This window comes from Phasianus colchicus, chromosome 6 (assembly GCF_987193195.1).
Source record: "Phasianus colchicus chromosome 6, bPhaCol1.hap1.1, whole genome shotgun sequence".
Classification (NCBI taxonomy): domain Eukaryota; kingdom Metazoa; phylum Chordata; class Aves; order Galliformes; family Phasianidae; genus Phasianus; species Phasianus colchicus.
In genome coordinates, this window is record NC_143441.1 from 47,324,706 (window position 1) to 47,342,550 (window position 17,845).

Sequence of the window (17,845 nt, forward strand, 5' to 3'; positions counted from 1 at the left end):
GAGGGTGGATAATAGTAGGACAAGGGGGGATGGTTTTAAACTGAGACAGGAAGGTTTAGGTTAGATATTAGGAAGAAGTTTTTCACACAGAGGGTGGTGACACACTGGAACAGGTTGCCCAAGGAGGTTGTGGATGCCCCATCCCTGGTGGCATTCAAGGCCAGGCTGGATGTGGCTCTGGGCAGCCTGGTCTGCTGGTTGGCGACCCTGCACATAGCAGGGGGGTTGAAACTAGATGATCACTGTGGTCCTTTTCAACCCAGGCCATTCTGTGATTCTGTGATTCTATGATAATCCCCTTTCTGTAGCTTTCCACAGACTTATATGTATTACTTACACATAGTCTTGAATTGTTGGAAACTATTAGATTGTTAGAAAATTTAGAAACAAATAAGAAACATGGAAACAGGGTGGCTGCCCTTATTGGTGCTTCAGACAATACTAGCAGAATCAATAGTAATTATTTACTTTTTAATGAGGTTTTTTATAAGAGTGCATATCTTTCTGTTCTTCAAAGCACAGCTTTCAAGCACACCGCAGTTAGGGACTGGTTAAGTAGTCAGAGCACAGCACTCTCTAATGATGTAAGATCATTTTATGGCATTCTCTGCACATCCACAATAGTGGCATGAAGAAGCTCATGGTGCAAGATTTCAGAATGATCTCAAGATGTTCCTTTTATCTGCTGACCTTTTGCTTCTCATATCTGGTTTTGCATGTGTTGAAAACTTGGTGCTATGCCATTCCTTTGCACAATCACGGTGGGTTTGGAGTTCTTTTTGTGGGTGATAAAGGCAGTCGGGACAAAATCTCTGGATTCATAGAATCACAGAATCATTTGAGTTGAAAGAGACCTTTAAAGGTTATCTGGTCCAACTCCCTTGCAATGAACAGGGATTCCTACAGCTCAATCAAGTGAATCAGAGCCTGGTTCAGATGGATTCACCTACATTAAATTAAACTGTGCTGATGGTGAGGGGTTAAATACAGCAGATGTCCTGTATGTGGGGTATTTTTTTTTTTTGTGCCTGGCATAAGCAGCATTTAAAAACCTCTGTTCTTCTGTCTTCACTCTGTTGGTGCTGAGGATTAATTAACTTTCCTTTGGAATGTTAACTGCTACGGAAAGTAATTTAAAATGCCAAGCTTTGCTCTGTTAGCTGTCTTTACTCTGTTGTTTGTCTGCATGAGTAGGACTGGAATCTCTCTCTCTGTTTGAACAGTCAGCATCCAAAACGTTGGGATTTGCTGTTCATTTTGTGGTTTTATTTCGGTTGCCCACTGAGAACTCCTCAGATGCCCTTTTGTGAGTGACAGTGTGCAGAGGGAAGTCAAAGAAGAAAGTGAAATTACTTACATTTTAGACATTTTAAACAAATGAACCCTGACATCTTTCCTTCCTGTTTCCCTTTCTTCTCAGTTATAGGGTTTCTTAAATCAATGGTTAGTTTTAGTCTTGGAGGTAGCCAAGCTCAGGCTGGATGGAGCTCTGAGCACCTTATAGAGCTGTGGGTGTCCTTGTTCATTGCAGGGGAATTGGACCATATGGTCTTTAAGGCTCCCTTCCAACTCATACGGTTTTATCATTCTAAGATATTAACATTATAAAACCGTCCATGAGAAGTGGATGAGATGGAAGTGAATTGCCTTCACCAATAGGCCTTGAGAGGATTTTGGAAATTCACTGAAGTTTCCTTGATTCTTGGATGTTTTAAATTCCAGGTACTGATAAACAGCTCATATGTGTGGTAATGCTAAGTGTATTTTCTATATGAACTGTTTCTCAGAGTGTTTCCTGCCCATGAAGTTACAATGTCTCCAGCTCTATGAGTGACAGCCACTTACATTTATTCATTCTTGCAACAGACAAAAAACACTTGCATGGAGGAACTCAAGGAGACGTTCCAATTTCAAATAAGGTCTAAAAATGATTGGATAAGCTATATAAATATTCTGCCTTCATTTTTTTTCCACTTGGAAACTACATGAATTTGATTTATCCTTGATTGTAAAATAATTTTTCATTCTTGCTGGATAGTGCTAAAAAGTGCGAGGCTTGGCTCTTATTTTTTTTTCCACTTAAGGCATTGTTTGAGTAGGAATTAATTTACCCTTGATTGTTTTTAATCAATAAAATGTACTTATCTGTAAGCGAAGTGTGATAAGAATCAGATACAGCACGAAAGAACTGGTTAATCTGTTGTTAATGAAAAGTTTTATCAGGATGACAACATCTTGCTTTTGGGCTTTAGGACACAAACCACTTCAGTATTCCTCTTGAAGGAAATCTGCCAGGTGGGTAAGATTTAATAAGCCTTGCAAATGACTGTGGTTAAGATAGTCCTCCAAAGAGGATGGTTGTGTGCTACCACTATTGTGGAGTGAATGTGGACTTGAAATCTGTACAGAGGAGGAGAGTGTCCTAAAAATAATTTGCTAGTCAGAAACATCCTTCACTTCCCTGCAGAGATCTCATGAGAAATTTGTTCTGCACTTCATAATCACTGGTAACATAACTGAAGTCAATGAAATGACATCTGTAAAACTAGAGTATGTAAAACCAGAAGCAATTCCACAGTGCCTGATTCAGCGCCTACTGAAATCAACAGGTTTCAATAAATTTCTACTGAAATTAGTAGAAATGAAATTGGAGGATTTTATGTACATGATTTAGTACAAGCTCTGACCTGACCAATATACATGAAACTGACAGTATAACCAACAGATTGGGCAGCAAGGCCAACATTTCAATTCTTTGCAAGTACCCATTGTTCCTGTGCTTTCATAGGCTATTATATGAAACCCTGTGCCAGTTCTTCATAAGGGGTGGCCTCTTAATGAGCCTTAGTTAGTTAATGCAGTCCAACACCTGGGATTTTGAGTATACACGTGCCAAGAACTAAATCCTACAATAAGACTGCAGATAATTTCTATACCTAAATAAGGTATGTCTTCAGTCCCAAGGTAAAAATGTGGTTTTGGCTTCCTGTAGTGGAACTCATGCAAGGGGCTTCTGCTGGATCTTTGTCTTATAAACTTTTGCTCATTCACAGTGCAATCACTAAAATTAGTGGATAACAACAGTCTTGATACATTACTTTTAAACAATAAGTATTTATTCTTGCAGAGTGAAAGATGAGGTTCTCTACAGTGTTTGGAGGTATGAACAAACACAACTGTTAGCATAAAGTATAAAAGTAACTTTGGTGGATAAGTGCATATTTACAGAAGGAAAAACATTTTTGATGTTACAGTGTCATCTCATTACAAACAACAGCAACTTTGTATTTTAATTTATGGTACTGTGGTATTTTGAATTATCAGCACTTGGTTGAACATTGCTGAAAACTGTGATAACAGAATACTGGTGGTGCTAAGTAGAAAAGGGATGACCTTTAAAGAATTACTGTTGTTCAGGTATCTTTCCAGAAGGTAGCTCCAGTGCTCACACTGAGGTGGTTTTTTTTTCCTTAAGGTGGAGTATTATTGTTATGTTACATAGAACTTAGAACTATAAACATTCTCCCACTTAATTTGCAGCATTGCATATGGCTGTCAGACTCGCTGGCAAATAGGCAGAAGTTTATCTGACCCAACTTAGTACACTTTGATGTTTCTGAGGCTAATTAAAGACCCACAGGATTTCTTATGGGAAAAAGCACAGTTGTGCCACCAAGCCTAACAATGCTAGCTCTAGCATGGACTGCCTTAGTTGTAGGGATATCAGCTGTGTATATGCACTACGTGCAGTGCTGTCTTGTTTGTGCTGAGCCAACCTCTGCTGATGTACAAATATGAAGTACTTGTTCAGGATGGAGAATATTTAGCTGTCTTAAGTAGGTAGAGGCCCAAAATCTGCTGGAAGCAAAAGGATGGGTAGCTTTGAAGCAGCTTGTGGACTTCTCCTATGAAGGTGTAAATATTTTCACTTACCATTCAATTATGTAGCCCACATACATCAGGACTGCACTACAGTCAGTATGGTAATGCTAATTAGTATCAAACAAAGGTCTGGTTTTGCTGTTCCCTAGTTTTTTGGTATCCTTCAGATGATGGGATGATACTGAAGCACAGTAGTTAGATTGGGGGCGAAATCAATATTATAAGTTAGCTTAATAGTTAAAATTTACCAAAACAGCTGGAGGCTTAGTAAAGCATAGCAGTATTGCTGCTTTGTCATACCAGGTCTGTGCAAAACTGCTGAAACTGGTTGATAGGAAAAGGGGAAGAAGCCCACTTTTCCCTTCGCTGTAGTATATGTGCCGCGAGTGATTAATCTTTGCTGTGCCTCAAACTGTTAATCTGTGATGGTGACATTTTGACCATGCTCTCTGGAAATTTTGGACTCGTCAGTACCAAAACATCAGTTGCACATGAATGAGACTTCAGCGATAACTGCAGAGCTCTAATCCTTGTTTGCTTTCAAGAAACAATTTTAGAGGTTATGGCAGTGACCGCCAGTATAAGCCTTAATGCAGAAAGAAAAGCTGCAATGTCAGTTTTCCATATAGAAGCAATTAAATCTGAGAGAATGCTGACCTGATGGGATGATAAGAGTAAGAGTAATATATAATATTTTAATATATAAAGAGTAATGATAAGTGTAAGAGTGATAGAATGAGGTTCTGAGAATATCCTGATTTTCATTAGAACAGAAAAAGTAGCATAATTAACTTTCCCATTCTGTCCTTGTGGTATCCTTATGGATTCTTCCACACTAATTCCAAATTTAAGATCTGATAACACTGGGGCTGTCATCCCAATCCTGTAACTTTTCTGTGCTGTTTAAAGCAAAGCATTTCACACAGCAGTCTGACCACTGGACGATCTCATTGCTGAAGGACAGGATTGATTCTTACATTCTCACAGGATTGCTTTATATATTTATTAATACTGTTTCCTTTTTCAGCACTAACACCATCTTTTAAAAATTGCACAGCTGTCTCTTTCCAAAGCGATTCATCATTCCTGGGGCTTCCTTTAGGACTGACTTCCTGGGCAGCCTGGCCTGGTGGTTGCTGACCCTGCACATAGCAGGAGGGTTGAAACTAGATGATCATTGTTGTCCTTTTCAACCCAGGCCTGTGTGTGATTCTGTGACTTCAATGCTTTATTTTATTTTTGTGAGCAGCCATACATTAAAAACGGCAGCATTTCAAGCCTTCCAATTCCATATCTAGTCCTTATTCATAGGAAACATGCAGCAAGGTCCACCCAGCACGAGCTCCTCACTAACAGGGGAATCCCAGCAGCACCAACCACTGCAATCCTCTGATCTAAAGAAGCGTTACTACAAACCGGGTGACCACTCGACACGCCTTCGCTTTCAGACAGATCAGTGCTTCAGCTTTCTCCAGCTGCACATTTCCTGATTGCAGACTCACAGAACCTGCCGCTGCTCACCCAGCCGCAGCTCAGCACTCATTAACTCGGGTTCACCTTTAAGCAGCCGCTGCGTTGCGGAGCTCCGTTCCGGGGGAAGGCCGGGCTTAAGGCCGCCCCTTCCCTGCTCGGCGGGGCTCGACATGGCCGCCCCCTACTTCTTGGGATGGGATTTCAGCACGCAGCAGGTACCGCAGCCTCTTTCCTCCTTCTCTCCTTCCTCATGCGGCTTCGCCGCTGCTTCCTGCGGGCTGAAGCCGGCTGCCAGCGCTGTAACGGGCCGTGCTGTGCTGTGCTGCTCCCCGGGAGTTCAGCGCTTCCTCTTCCCGAGTCGGGAACACCGCCTCTCGCTGGCTGCTGTAAAGCACCGGCTGCTGTACATCCGTCCAGCGTTCCGCATGCCTCCAACTACCTGCGTAAGGTTGTTGGGCCACCTCTTCTAGCGATGTGCTGCTGCTGTTTGTCTGAAGCCGCGCTTCCGAAGCGGGCTGCATTCCTCTGCCTCTTGTCCTTTTGCCCATGTGGCTAAATCAGCGTTGGTAGAGCTGTGCACTTTAATGCCAAGGGTTTTATAATTGCTGGGAATTCTGGAATGCCTCAATTTTGGAATTGTCAGCTCAGTCTGGTGTCAACCATGCTGCAAAGAGAAATGTCTCCCATGCTGTGTATGAACCCAAATTTGTTTAACCAGCAGGTGTGTAAGTAAGTCACTTCATTATGGCTGTGCTGAAAAGACATATGCAGGTTACTCATATTAAGTTGATTGAGTATTTTTAAGGGAGTACATAGCGAGCAGAAAGCCATTTAAGCTGCAGTTGGTCAGAGCTGTGTTAAAGCTAGCACAGTGCACCAACTTGGTAATGAGTTGTGGTAGTGCATAAATGAGGCCCTACATTAGTATGGCAAAAATGAAATCACCCACCCCCAAATGTGATGGCTTTGTTACTTGAATACGGATCTTTGAGATGACTTGATCTCTGTAGCTTTTTTTCAGACTGTTGGTCTAGCAGCAGCTTGCCTTCTTTCCTTTGTTAAAATGTATGCAGGACATGAGCTACATTCTTGCTTTTTATTTGAGACTGTTAAGGTTTCTTTTCATCACTAGCTGAACTTGAGAAAAGCTAGAGTGGGAAGGTCTGTGGTACCTCCTAGCCACAGCTTGCAGAAAGCTCAGCCTGATGGACTTGAGATTGGGATGTTGCTTTCCATTGGCTGCAGAAACTAAGTGTGCAGCTGTGTAATGTCCTCTGAGCTTTGCCAGGTGGACATCAGCTTACTCCCTGCTTAGGGAGTGAGGGAAGATCATCAAGGTGTTTTAAAGGTCTGCAAAGTTCTTGAGTAAGATTGCAGAATCAAGGGATCACAGAATGGCTTGGGTTAGAAGGGGTTATGAATCTCTAACCATCCCCCCCTTCCCATCACAGGGAGGGCCACTAATCTACATATTTAATGCTAGCCCAGGGCCCCATCCAGCATGGCCCTTGAACACCTCCAGGGATGGGGCATCCTCAGCCTCTCTGGGCAGCCTGTTCCAGCACCTCACCGCTCTCATAGTAAAGAAGATCCCCCTGATATCCAACCTGAATTTTCCCTCCTTCAACTTAAAGCCATTTCCCCTTGTCCTGCCATTACCTACCCTTTCAGAGAGTTGACTCCACTCCTGCTTATAGGCTCCCTTTAGGTACTGAAAGGCTGCAATGAGGTCACCCCACAGCCTTCTTTTCTCCAGGCTGAACAAGCCCAGCTCCCTCAGCCTGTCTTCATAGGGGAGGTGCTCCAGCCCTATGATCAAAGATGAGGCTATTAAGAAAAACACCCAGAAAATATGACATGTTTAACCTAAGATACTGTATTCCTTGGATGGATTAGTAACTGTGGTGGAAGCTAGGGATGGTGTATCTCATTTACTGTTTTTTTTCTTATACCTTGCATCTTATTCTAGTGTAATTAGAGAGAGAAAGTGTAGGGGAAAATGCAAGCAAATACACATTGCTGGATAACTGATATGCTGTAAATTCACACAATGACTTTTTTCATGTAAAATTGTGTCCATACTTATAGTCATTTGTATGGATTGGGGTGATCTTCTTTCCCTTTTTATCTGTGAGAATTGAGTTACTATAAATGAATTACCAGTGCTATCTAATTATGTTGCTGGACAGTTTTTGTTAACATCCTGTTTTATTTCTTCTAGCTGAAAGTCATTGCTATTGATGAACATCTGAGAGTCATTTATGAGGATAATGTTAATTTTGATAAAGACCTTCCAGAATTTAAGTAAGTTTTGGTGGTTTTTTTTTTTGTTTTTTGTTTTTTTTTGTATTTTACTTGGCTAATCTTGTTTAGAACTTTGAGTATTGAGACAGGTCTGTTGCCTGCTTTGCTCTCACTGGAATGTGTGGATATGTGAAAGTAGTTATGCTGTGTTCGTGTTTTATTCCTCACAAGTGAAGTTTGTGCCCTTACCTTGCTTGGTATGTAAGTATGGCAAGAATTCACAAGAGGAAAAAGAGGAAATAAAAAGACCCTCTCACCCTAAGGCATTATGTGTAAACTAACCAGTGTATATTTTTTCATTTGGGACTTTTGCAGGTGGCTGTTTCTTTTTGGGACACACATGTAATCACCACCTTTGTGTCAGGATGGAATGCTGTGATAAAGTGAATAAATTGCATGAGAGGAACTTCAAAAAGGTTTTTGAAGACAGATTGATTCAGTGGCTCCAAATGGCACATTAGAATATATAAACTCTGATTTATAGATGAGAATTTACCAATTCCATTGGCTGTGGTCATAAGTGTCAGTAAAATACATTTGCTTACAGCAAAAAATTGAGTTTCATCTTCTAGATTTAAGTCACTAATGGTGACAGTTAGGAAACTTAGAGATAACTGTTACTTGTGTGGAGCCAATAAGCAGCATCAGCACTAGTGTCTATCACAGATCTTACAACAGGACTGAAGTTCTTCCTTGCAACTTATTTTCTTTAGCATTGGGTCTCTCTCTAATGCTGTTTCCTAAGAGCTGGTGGTCTTCAGGTTTCAAACTCTGGTCTTTTCTTTGCTCCTGACAAAAAAAAAAAAAAAGAAAAACCCCGAACAACATTGCAAGCTCTCTTAGTTGTTAATAAACTTGACAAACTTTGCTTGATGGGGAAAAATGTACTGAATTTATTAAGAAAATACTGTTTTTCTGTAGGACTCAAGGTGGAGCCCATGTTCACAGTGACCGACTGACAGTCACTTCTCCTGTGCTAATGTGGGTCAAGGTATGGACAAGCAGTTATGCCAGCCTTCTGGGAGTATTTGTAGTATATAGTTCAGCTTCTTCCTTTCTGTTATAGGAAGCATTGCCTAGCTTTACTGTGGCTTTGCAGCATCCAAGTTACTTGCACTGTCTCTTTAGAATGAACTTTGCTAACTAATTCATGTCTCAAATGGCAAGTGGTTGAAGAGCAATTTATTTAGTAATTCCCAGTCATCTTGACTGGCATTTATTTTGAAATACAGATAACATTGTCTGCTGTTTTGAAAGCAGTTTCTGCAACTCTTGCTCTCGCATGGTGCTATTGTGATTTGAATAGTTAAAGGCATTTAAAAGGTCACAGAATTCCCAATTGGTGATCCACAGCAGTTCTATCTGATAATACATGAAGATTTGGTAAATTGGTTGCAGGTAGTCTGTAGAAACATAATAAGCAGTTTATTTATTAAATTAGTGTATGATAATGATATATGGTTTCTTGGGAAATTTTGAAGCATAGTGGTCCATCTATCAAGAAAGTCTGAGAAATGCAGATCTGAATTAGGCTAAATAAAGACAGATTGATTTTTGGTTTTAAATTTTAGTAAAATAGAAAAAGAGCAACAGTAACCTAGGTACTTCATTGCAAAAATGTACTTTCAGCAGACGCTGGAGTTGGTGGTATTGAGGTTGTTTTTTAGCATCCTGTAGGATGACTTGCAGGTTGCATGCCAATAAAAGTGTCAAAAATTTCCAAAAGTAAGAACAGAAAGTTAATCACGTTTTGTATCTGGCTCTCTTAATAGTTGCTTTTAAATGAATTGGAATTTATTAAATCTTTTATTTAGATTTCAAAGAATGGTTCTTTGTGATTCAGCTTGTTTAAAGATTTTTTTTTTCTCTTTGTGATTCAACTTTTCTTTTATGGACTCTTACTTAGTTAATTAATGTATGCAGCTTCTTGAAATCCATAGTCATTAGCTAATTTTTCATTACCTGCCAATGAAGTCTTACAAGTGATGACATGAGTTTACTCTTTAATCCCAAGGACTGTGAGTATGCATAATTTGATATCTCGTTACCGTCATTCTTGATTCTGTTTGTTTTTGTAGGCTCTGGATATGATTTTGGAAAAGATGAAGTCTTCAGGATTTAACTTCTCTCAAGTCAGAGCTTTGTCTGGTGCCGGCCAGGTTAGTTCATAAAGAGATAAATCACTCTTAACTTATACTCTATTGAAGGCATACTATCTAGTCATATATTTCTTTTTAATAGTTATATCATAGGATCATATGGGGTTGAGAAGGACCACAATGACCATCTAGTTTCAACCCCCTGCTATGTGCAGGGTCACCAGCCACCAGACCAGGCTGCCCAGAGCCACATCCAGCCTGGCCTTGAATGCCTGCAGGGATGGGGCATCCACAACCTCTTTGGGCAACCTGTTCTAGTGTGTCACCACCCGTCGTGTGGAAAAACTTCCTCCTAATATCTAACCTAAACCTTCCCTGTCTCAGTTTAAAACCATTCCATATTATGGTAGATCTTAAAATATCAAGTAATATCAAAGCTTCCATATTAAGCAGCCATTAAAGGACATGTGTCACTCAAGGGAGCCTAAAACCTGAAGCATATGGAGCAATCTATAGAAGGTAATGGGAGTGGAGGATGACACTTACTGATCTAAACAACTGCACTGTACAGTGCATAAATAGCTGGCTTCCTATTGTTTAAATTCTTTATATATGCAGATCTGAAGTGACTGGAATAACTTTGTGCATATCTAGGTGCTTGTAGAAACAGGGTAGAAAAAAAGTGATTAGCTGAGGTTGCTGAAGGCATAGTAAAGTCTTGTTGAGCACGGTTTTTATTGATTAGGACAGAGATTTGCCTTTGCAATGAGGACAAATATTCTACCTTTGCCATGATTTATTCTGACATTTTTAATTTTTTTGTTCAGATTTATAAACCCATCCTGATAATTAGTTAATTTGCTTGTCTCCTAATACTCTGGTAGTGAAACAGGGAAACTTTTACACCTTTCACAGATTTTAAAATTGTATTCAAAGTGAGGACACCACCAAAGTCATAGCTAATTCTGACACATGAGAGCTAGGTTATTAAGTAGATCTGTGGCTAATTAATCTAAATTGTTGCTTTGATCTCCGTGTATTATTTGCTGGAACAAAGTGTCTGAAAATAATAACTTGCGTCAAGACTTTGTTAGAAATTCCTTGGTGAGATGGAAGTTAGGGACTCGAAGGAAAGTGCAGCTTTCTCAAGCAGGAGTAGGATTTGGTTTTCCAAATTGCCAGCATTCCCTATGCTTCAACTTCTTTCTTCAAATTAAAACCATTCTATGGTTCTGTAACTTGGGATTGCTACATTCAGATTCTTTCAGGTAGACCAGATTTCATTTAACTGCTACCTTCCAACTCACATTGTCATTCTTCCTTTTCTCTTAAGAATCTTGTCTCTGTGTTGCCAAACAGATAGCAGAGGGTTACCAGCATGCCAGTTTTGGTCTTAGTTGTCAGCAGAACTGGAACAGGAACATTGATACAATCTAGATCACAATGTGGGTCAAGAATTGTGGGCCTGGGAGGTTCATCATTAGTGGGTTGCTGAATGGTGCCTTATAGTTTGCTTTGGGTGATCTACAGATGAACAACTAGAGTTGTCTGACATTAGAAAGGCTTTTGAGAGTTGGAGGTTAAACAAGTTGTTCGGTGTTAGCAGTGACTGGGATGGGCACATGGCTGAGGGACCTGAGGTCTGTGCAGGTAGAGCCAGAAACAAACAGTCTGTGCAGCTCTTGTTACAGCTGAAAGAGACCTCAAAAAAAGTAGCTAATGCCATGGGTTAGTAGTGTGATAACAGCTTCCACTAAAAGTTGCTGTAGTTTAAAGTCATGTTTGTCTCAACTCCTATGTTTTCTAGTTTGCTCAGTCTCAAATAGACCTTTGATATGAGGCACTTGATTTGAGAAAGTACATTTTCTTTCCTGTAGTTTGGAGAGAGTTCTCTGTCCCTAAGAGCTTCAAATTCAGATCAAGCTGCGAAGTTCATATCCTGGGAGACTATCTCCAACTTGTATTTTTGCACTTCTTACAGCAACATGGAAGTGTATATTGGAAGAAAGGAAGTATCCAAATCTTAAAGAGTGTATCACCGGAGCTGCCTTTACATCAGTCACTGAAGGTAATGTTCGTGGAAGAGCTTTGAAAGGAGAGTTATGCTGTCCTTTTCCTGGTTTTCATGCATTGCTTTTTTTTCCCTGCAAGCGTTTTCTCTGGTTGCAATCCCCTGCAGTATAAAGTGAAGTGTACAGGTTATTCCTTCAGCTCCAGAGCTCCTGACATTTCCTGTTCTCTTGAGTGAAAGTATATACTGTTTTAAAAGCTTATAGGTGCCAGTAGGCATTCCAGAATCTTTTTATGTCAGAGCTAGAGCCTGTTTGTTCTTTAAACATAACATTTTTGTAAACAACCTGTAAATATTGTAAGTTTTAAAAACTGTATTAAAAGAAAAAATGGTGAAGAATATTATTGTACCAGAGTTTCCCTGCAGTGCTTGAGTTTTCATTAGAAAATATATATTAAAAAAAAAAGTTTACACTTAGCTCTGAAATGTTAGAAGAAGACAGAATCTCCTACCAAATACTTTGTTGAACCTCAGTACTTTTTTGGAGTGAGGGGTTTGATATATTTTGCACGTAGACTTGACAAATTAGTATTTGAAAAATAGGGAGAAAACAGCTTTCATTTTGAAGTCCTTTCTGTAGTTCAAGATCAATATGCAGCTGTGTCCTGGGGTGAATCAGGCCCAACACTGCCTGCCATGAGAGGGAAGGGCTTGTTAGGAAAATATTCTTCGCTCAGGGCAGTGGGCACAACCTTGAGCTGCTAGAGCTCAAGGAGCCTTTGGAAACTTCTCTCAGATAGAGGGTTTGGATTGTGCTTGGTTTGTGTGGAGCTGGGAGGTGGACTCAATGACCCATGTGAATTTCTTTCAACTTGGGATATTCTATGAATCTCAGATCAGTAACAACAGTTGAATATCGAAAGAGGCATTTTGTGTAAGCTGATCTATTAAATGATTAATTTTAGAGATACCTCATCTATGCAGAAATCTTGGAAAGGAAATGAAAATGCTATCTGGTGATGTACTAAGCCTCACTTGTTTTGCTTAACGATTATGCCAATCAGTGAAGAGAAATCTGTTAGAAGAGCTCTAGAAAGATCATCTAACTGTTGAGGGAAGAGGCTTGTCAAAGTGAGTCTCAGCTTGTATAAAGCATCCTGGGACTTTGGCCACCAAACTATGGTACACTCAGCTGCAGGGTGTGTGTGATGTACTAGCAGGTAAAATCTGCTGCTTCTCTCAGGTGTGACATTTGGGTTAGGCTTTCCACCACTGGCTAACATACTGTCCAATACTGTTTTCCTCTAAGTTACTGAGAGGACATCAGAGAACCGACCTGTGAGCTGACACCTCTGTCTGCTGTATTGTTATTGTTTCAGTAGGGACTTAGAGATCAGGTGTTATTGTTAAAGAATATTGTTTGTTCCAGGCTTGTTTTGCTGTCAGTAACAGCCCCATCTGGATGGATTCTAGCACAGCTTTACAGTGCAGTGCTCTGGAGGATGCTGTGGGAGGAGCACAGCACTTAGCAAATATCACTGGTTCTCGAGCCTACGAGGTAAGAAGCAATGACAAGGAAGTTCTCAGCAGAGCTTCTGACCAGAAACAATTCTGTCACATCACAGCAGATAGTGATCAGCTGTTAACTGTAAAAGAGGCAGTTTTATTCAGTATTTCGGAAGAAACTCCAACAGTAGCATGCTTTGCAATAAGCTCATGAAGAAAGATGTGGAAACTCTCAAGTAAAATTAGGCAAAACACTGGAAATTTTACTACAAGAAGCAGTGCAGGAGTAAGCTGGATTAAGCTGTTGCTCTTGGCCTGTGGTTCCCCAGAGGTGGAGTTCAGTGTCCATACTTATAGTCTCAGGGTCCAGCTCTCTGCTGGGAGCTCCTGTGCAGCCAGGTTTCCATTGGGATCACAATTCACTTTGCGTTACAGATTTACTTGGGGTTAATGACTCAGTGTTTTGGGATCACTGCTCTAGGTTACTTCTGTAATTTAGTTTGCCCTTTTGATGTTCCATGAAGGCTAACAAGCAGCTGTTAACCTAAGAAAAGTGAGACTTTCAGAAGTTTGGGACTCTATCAGGGAGTGCCGTGTCACTCATCTCATCTTCCCAGCACTTCCCTCTCTTATAACCATGACAAAGAGTTATGGAGTGGGAGTGGGGCTGCCCTGCAGGCATCTTTGCACCTGTCTGCTCTCACTGTTAGTTCAGTAAAGTAAGGCTCTAACCTCCCAGAATTCTCATTCTGGTTTTGAATCATGAAAGGTTTATAGCCAGTGTTTGAAATCAGATTTTATATACTTACTAATGGTTTATTTTTAACTTACTAAAGGTTAAGGTTTTGGAAGATCAGTATTATGGGTTTTTTTTTTTTTAGTTATTTGATATAATATATGAAGGAAAAATAGTTCTTCTCAAAGCTGTTAATATCTTGTACTGATGTTGCTTTTTTAAGTATAAAACTTCCTGCCTGTTCCCATTTACCTTCCTCACAGAGAGGCTCATAAGTTGGATAGCCTAAACCTTTTTAAGAAGGTGAAGGCAGCATTTGAATAGTGTTAGTTCCTGGGCATGTAATAAGACAATTCATTCCACTGAACTGTCATTTCTGAAATGTAAATTATGTATAGTAATGTTTTTTTCTCAGATTTTTTTTAAAGGTGAGCAAAATTCTCATAATGAGACCATGTGTTATAGCCTGTTGAGTGAAGATTGCCTGCTGTGCACTGACTTTCATCATGCATCAGACAAATTAAATATCCAAAGTGCAATGTACTGAACTCATTACACAGAGTTAATGATTATTGACTCCATTTAAGGTTTGTGTTTCTAAGCATTTGCATTTCTTTCTCAGCGTTTTACAGGAAACCAGATAGCAAAGATTTACAACCAGAATCCTGAGGTCTACGCACAAACTGAGGTTGGCTCAACTTCAATATACTTATTGGAAATCACAGTTGAAAATCTTTTAAGTGGAATTTTGTGGAGATGTCACCTTTTTTTTTTTTTTCCCCTAGAAAATATTTTTACTTTTGTGCTTGCTTTAAGATAAAATTCTGTGATTTTTTTAATTTTACTTTTTGTGGATTTATTGGTCATTAGGCAGATACAAATCAGGCATCAATTCCTGAATGTTGATGTAATGCAGTGGGCTCCATCGGATCCTAGCTTTTGTGGAGTAAGTTTTATAACAGGCTTTTATTTGAGTGCCCATAGGCTGGAAAATATAACAGTTCAAATATGAGTGGGTAACTAAGCACACAGATGAAATTTTAATAGTGACAACTGGTTGTATGCATACAGAAGCGTGGTTGTTCTGCCATACAAAGCTGGCATCCATGCAGATATACAAAGGAAACAACTGCAATTAATTCTAGATTTTCTGTCAGAAATTTTTCCCTTGCAGAGTTACTTTGGTTCTTATTACAAATGAATCACATTGTTTACTTTCCTCCTGATTTTTTTTTTTAATTTTTAAAAATCTATGTACAATTCCATTACCTCAATTTGTTAAGTCTGCATCTAGCTGTGACTAAAACAGTTTGAAACAAGGTGAGACTTCCATGCAGATATGATTTAAACAAGGAAGAGACTCCTGTCCTGTGAGTAGAGTATGCCATGCATCCTGACCTATGAAGTCAGACTGCTTGTACTTTTACATTACTGCAGTTCTTGTTAGTATTGATCATAACTTTTTAAAATGTTATTCCTGCATGAAATATTTAATTTTGTGAGGAAGTGAGTTGCAAATTTGACTGTCTTTTTTTTTTATTTTTGTTTCATAGTATAATTTTTTTATACTGGTAAAGGCTGGAATGAAACAGGGGATTAATACAATTCGATTGTAAGCTTAAGAATAAGTTTGGAGAAGGATACATTAATGGCAGGGGCAGGGTGGGGGGTGAGTCCCTGGGAACTGAGAACTGCTCAGACTAAGCTAAGACAGGGCTGGTGGCACTGATGCCATGTTTTTGGCTATTAAGGATGTGCAAGAAGCTGCGTTCTAGCACAAATGTCTCTGTGGTGGAGTTGCTCTTAGGAACCCACAAGAAACACTTAGCAGTTTGGTAGTTTCAGTAGCATGTGGAAGGTGGATACCTTTCCTCCTCTAGGTCAGCTTGATAAACTGGCTGATTCACAGTTTAACTTCATCCTTTTCCTTCTATTTCAGGCAGCTTGTGCCCATTGGGGCACCGCAGAAGGTAGGCCTTTGTTATCTAAGCACAATGTGATATATTCTTGGGGAGAGATGCATGAAGAGCAAGTGCATCATTAAGTTTCCTGGCCATTATAACTACATTTTTGAACTCTGGCTGTAGTACATCTCTGAATGCCATGCGAAGCAGTGGTTTCATGGTCATTAATAACAAAACCCTGTCACTGCTGGCTCATTCTACTGGTAGAGATTTGATTCTGATTAGTTGTTGGGTGACAATTGTAACTCTTTTGAATTAGAGAGCGCAATAAGGGATTTGTTAGCTTTTATACCAGGTTCTGGGGGCAGGTAATACTCGATCCTACCGAAAGCTCAGCAGTAGCTGATTAACTTCATAGTTTCTCTAGCAGACTTGAAATGGAGGTGAGTTCATGTTGCATCAGTGTTTTGTGTTATGTGACCAGGGCATTTTAGAGCTGGTGCTAGAAGCCCTGCAGCATCTAATGCGCTGTTGAAACATAAACCTGAGGGAGAGCAGCGGATACTGATTTAGTTCAGATTACCAATTCCTGGAAGTAAATCCTAGGAGGTCTGTCATCTCTGCTGGCATGGTAAGAGTTTGGATGGAGGTGCTGTCAGAGCCTTGCCTTGCAGACCTGCACTCCAGGTTGACCAGTGTGTGTGTGGCTGTTTCCCCAATCATCCAGACATCACTGTTTTTTTCTTGTGAGTGTTTTTCCTTGAAGTGAGATCCTGGAATATACCTCAGTTGTGAATTAATTCATGATAACATAGAATATGCTAATATACTAGGTGTATTTTGCATGTTTCAGAATGCAAAGCTATTAACAGCTTTTATCGTAGGGTTTCCTTTAAACTGATGTCTGCCATGTTGCTTCAGCAGGAATATGGAACTGAATAATCCTTGGAGGTGTACTTCTACGTGTATTCTGCCTAACATTAAGCATTCATTAACATTTGCTGCTTCGAATTAAGTTATTTTCTTTCTTTGAAGTCAGTACTGATGAGAATCACTATCTCGCTATTTTTTTCTTTCAGAGGATCTCTTTAGTTAGCAGTTTTGCTGCTTCCCTTTTCCTAGGAGCTTATGCACCCATTGATTACAGTGATGGTAAGTACGTTTTCTGGTAATGACAATTTAGCAAGGCAAATTTTGTCTCTCTTCCCATCTTAGGTAAAAGTGGAATGAGGTTTCTGTCATTTTTTTCAGTCTTTAAGCTTTAATGACAAGTGTATTAGTTTTTAAGCTAAACCACTCAGACTCAGCTATAGGGATTGGTAGGTGCCTTTAGAAATCATTGAGTCCAAGCCTGCTGGTAAAGCAGGTTCCCTGCAGGTCACACTGGTAGGCATCCAGGCAGGTCTTGAGTATCTCCAGAGAAAGAGACTCTACAACTTCTCTGGGCAGCCTGTTCCAGTGCTTTGTCACTATGACACTTAAGAAATTCTTCCTCATGTAAGTATGGAACTTCCTGTGTTCCAGTTTCTGCCTGTTATCCTTTCAGTTTGTTGCTACTCTTGATGATGATGATGATGTCAGCTCAGCTTCTGATGCTACTACTTTGTTTTTTGCTTGTTTGACTCTGAATTGCTCAGGATGCAAGCAAGACATACTGTGATTATTACTCTCACTCTTTACCCATCATCTAACTGGAGCTAACAGGAATATTCTTTTGGAATGAACCAGAGGAAAAACAAAACCAAGGTCCCCTCTCACTTCCCCCCCCCCCCCAAAAAAAAAAAAAGCAAGCTCAATTTGAAAAAAAACATAATGTAACCTTCCATATTGCTCTATTCATCATAACAAAGAGCAAAGTGACTAGGCCACTGTCTCTCCTTTCTGTTGTGTGTTATCTCAGTTATCCAGCTTTTAAATGGCAATTTTAAAT

The 17,845-nt window shown here is 39.9% G+C and overlaps 1 protein-coding gene across 9 annotated transcripts in view; it reads left to right on the top strand.

Moving 5' to 3' along the window:
* Positions 1-5,255: 5,255 nt before the first annotated feature.
* XYLB (xylulokinase) overlaps positions 5,256-17,845 on the top strand; it is a 136,535-nt gene continuing 123,945 nt past the window's right edge. For 3 of the 9 annotated variants that reach the window (XR_016467910.1, XM_090143187.1, XM_090143189.1), the window contains exons 1-9: positions 5,257-5,570; positions 7,577-7,659; positions 8,581-8,650; positions 9,738-9,818; positions 11,740-11,826; positions 13,199-13,327; positions 14,634-14,699; positions 15,955-15,981; positions 16,995-17,067. Coding sequence is in view for 7 of the 9 variants with exons in the window: in XM_090143187.1 (XP_089999313.1) it covers positions 5,526-5,570; positions 7,577-7,659; positions 8,581-8,650; positions 9,738-9,818; positions 11,740-11,826; positions 13,199-13,327; positions 14,634-14,699; positions 15,955-15,981; positions 16,995-17,067 (661 nt within the window). In the remaining 2 variants the exon portion in view is untranslated. Of the gene's footprint in view, positions 5,571-7,576; positions 7,660-8,580; positions 8,651-9,737; positions 9,819-11,739; positions 11,827-13,198; positions 13,328-14,633; positions 14,700-15,954; positions 15,982-16,994; positions 17,068-17,845 lie in introns of all 9 variants that reach the window. The other 6 variants (XR_016467911.1, XM_090143188.1, XM_090143190.1 and 3 more) reach the window with 4 other exon arrangements.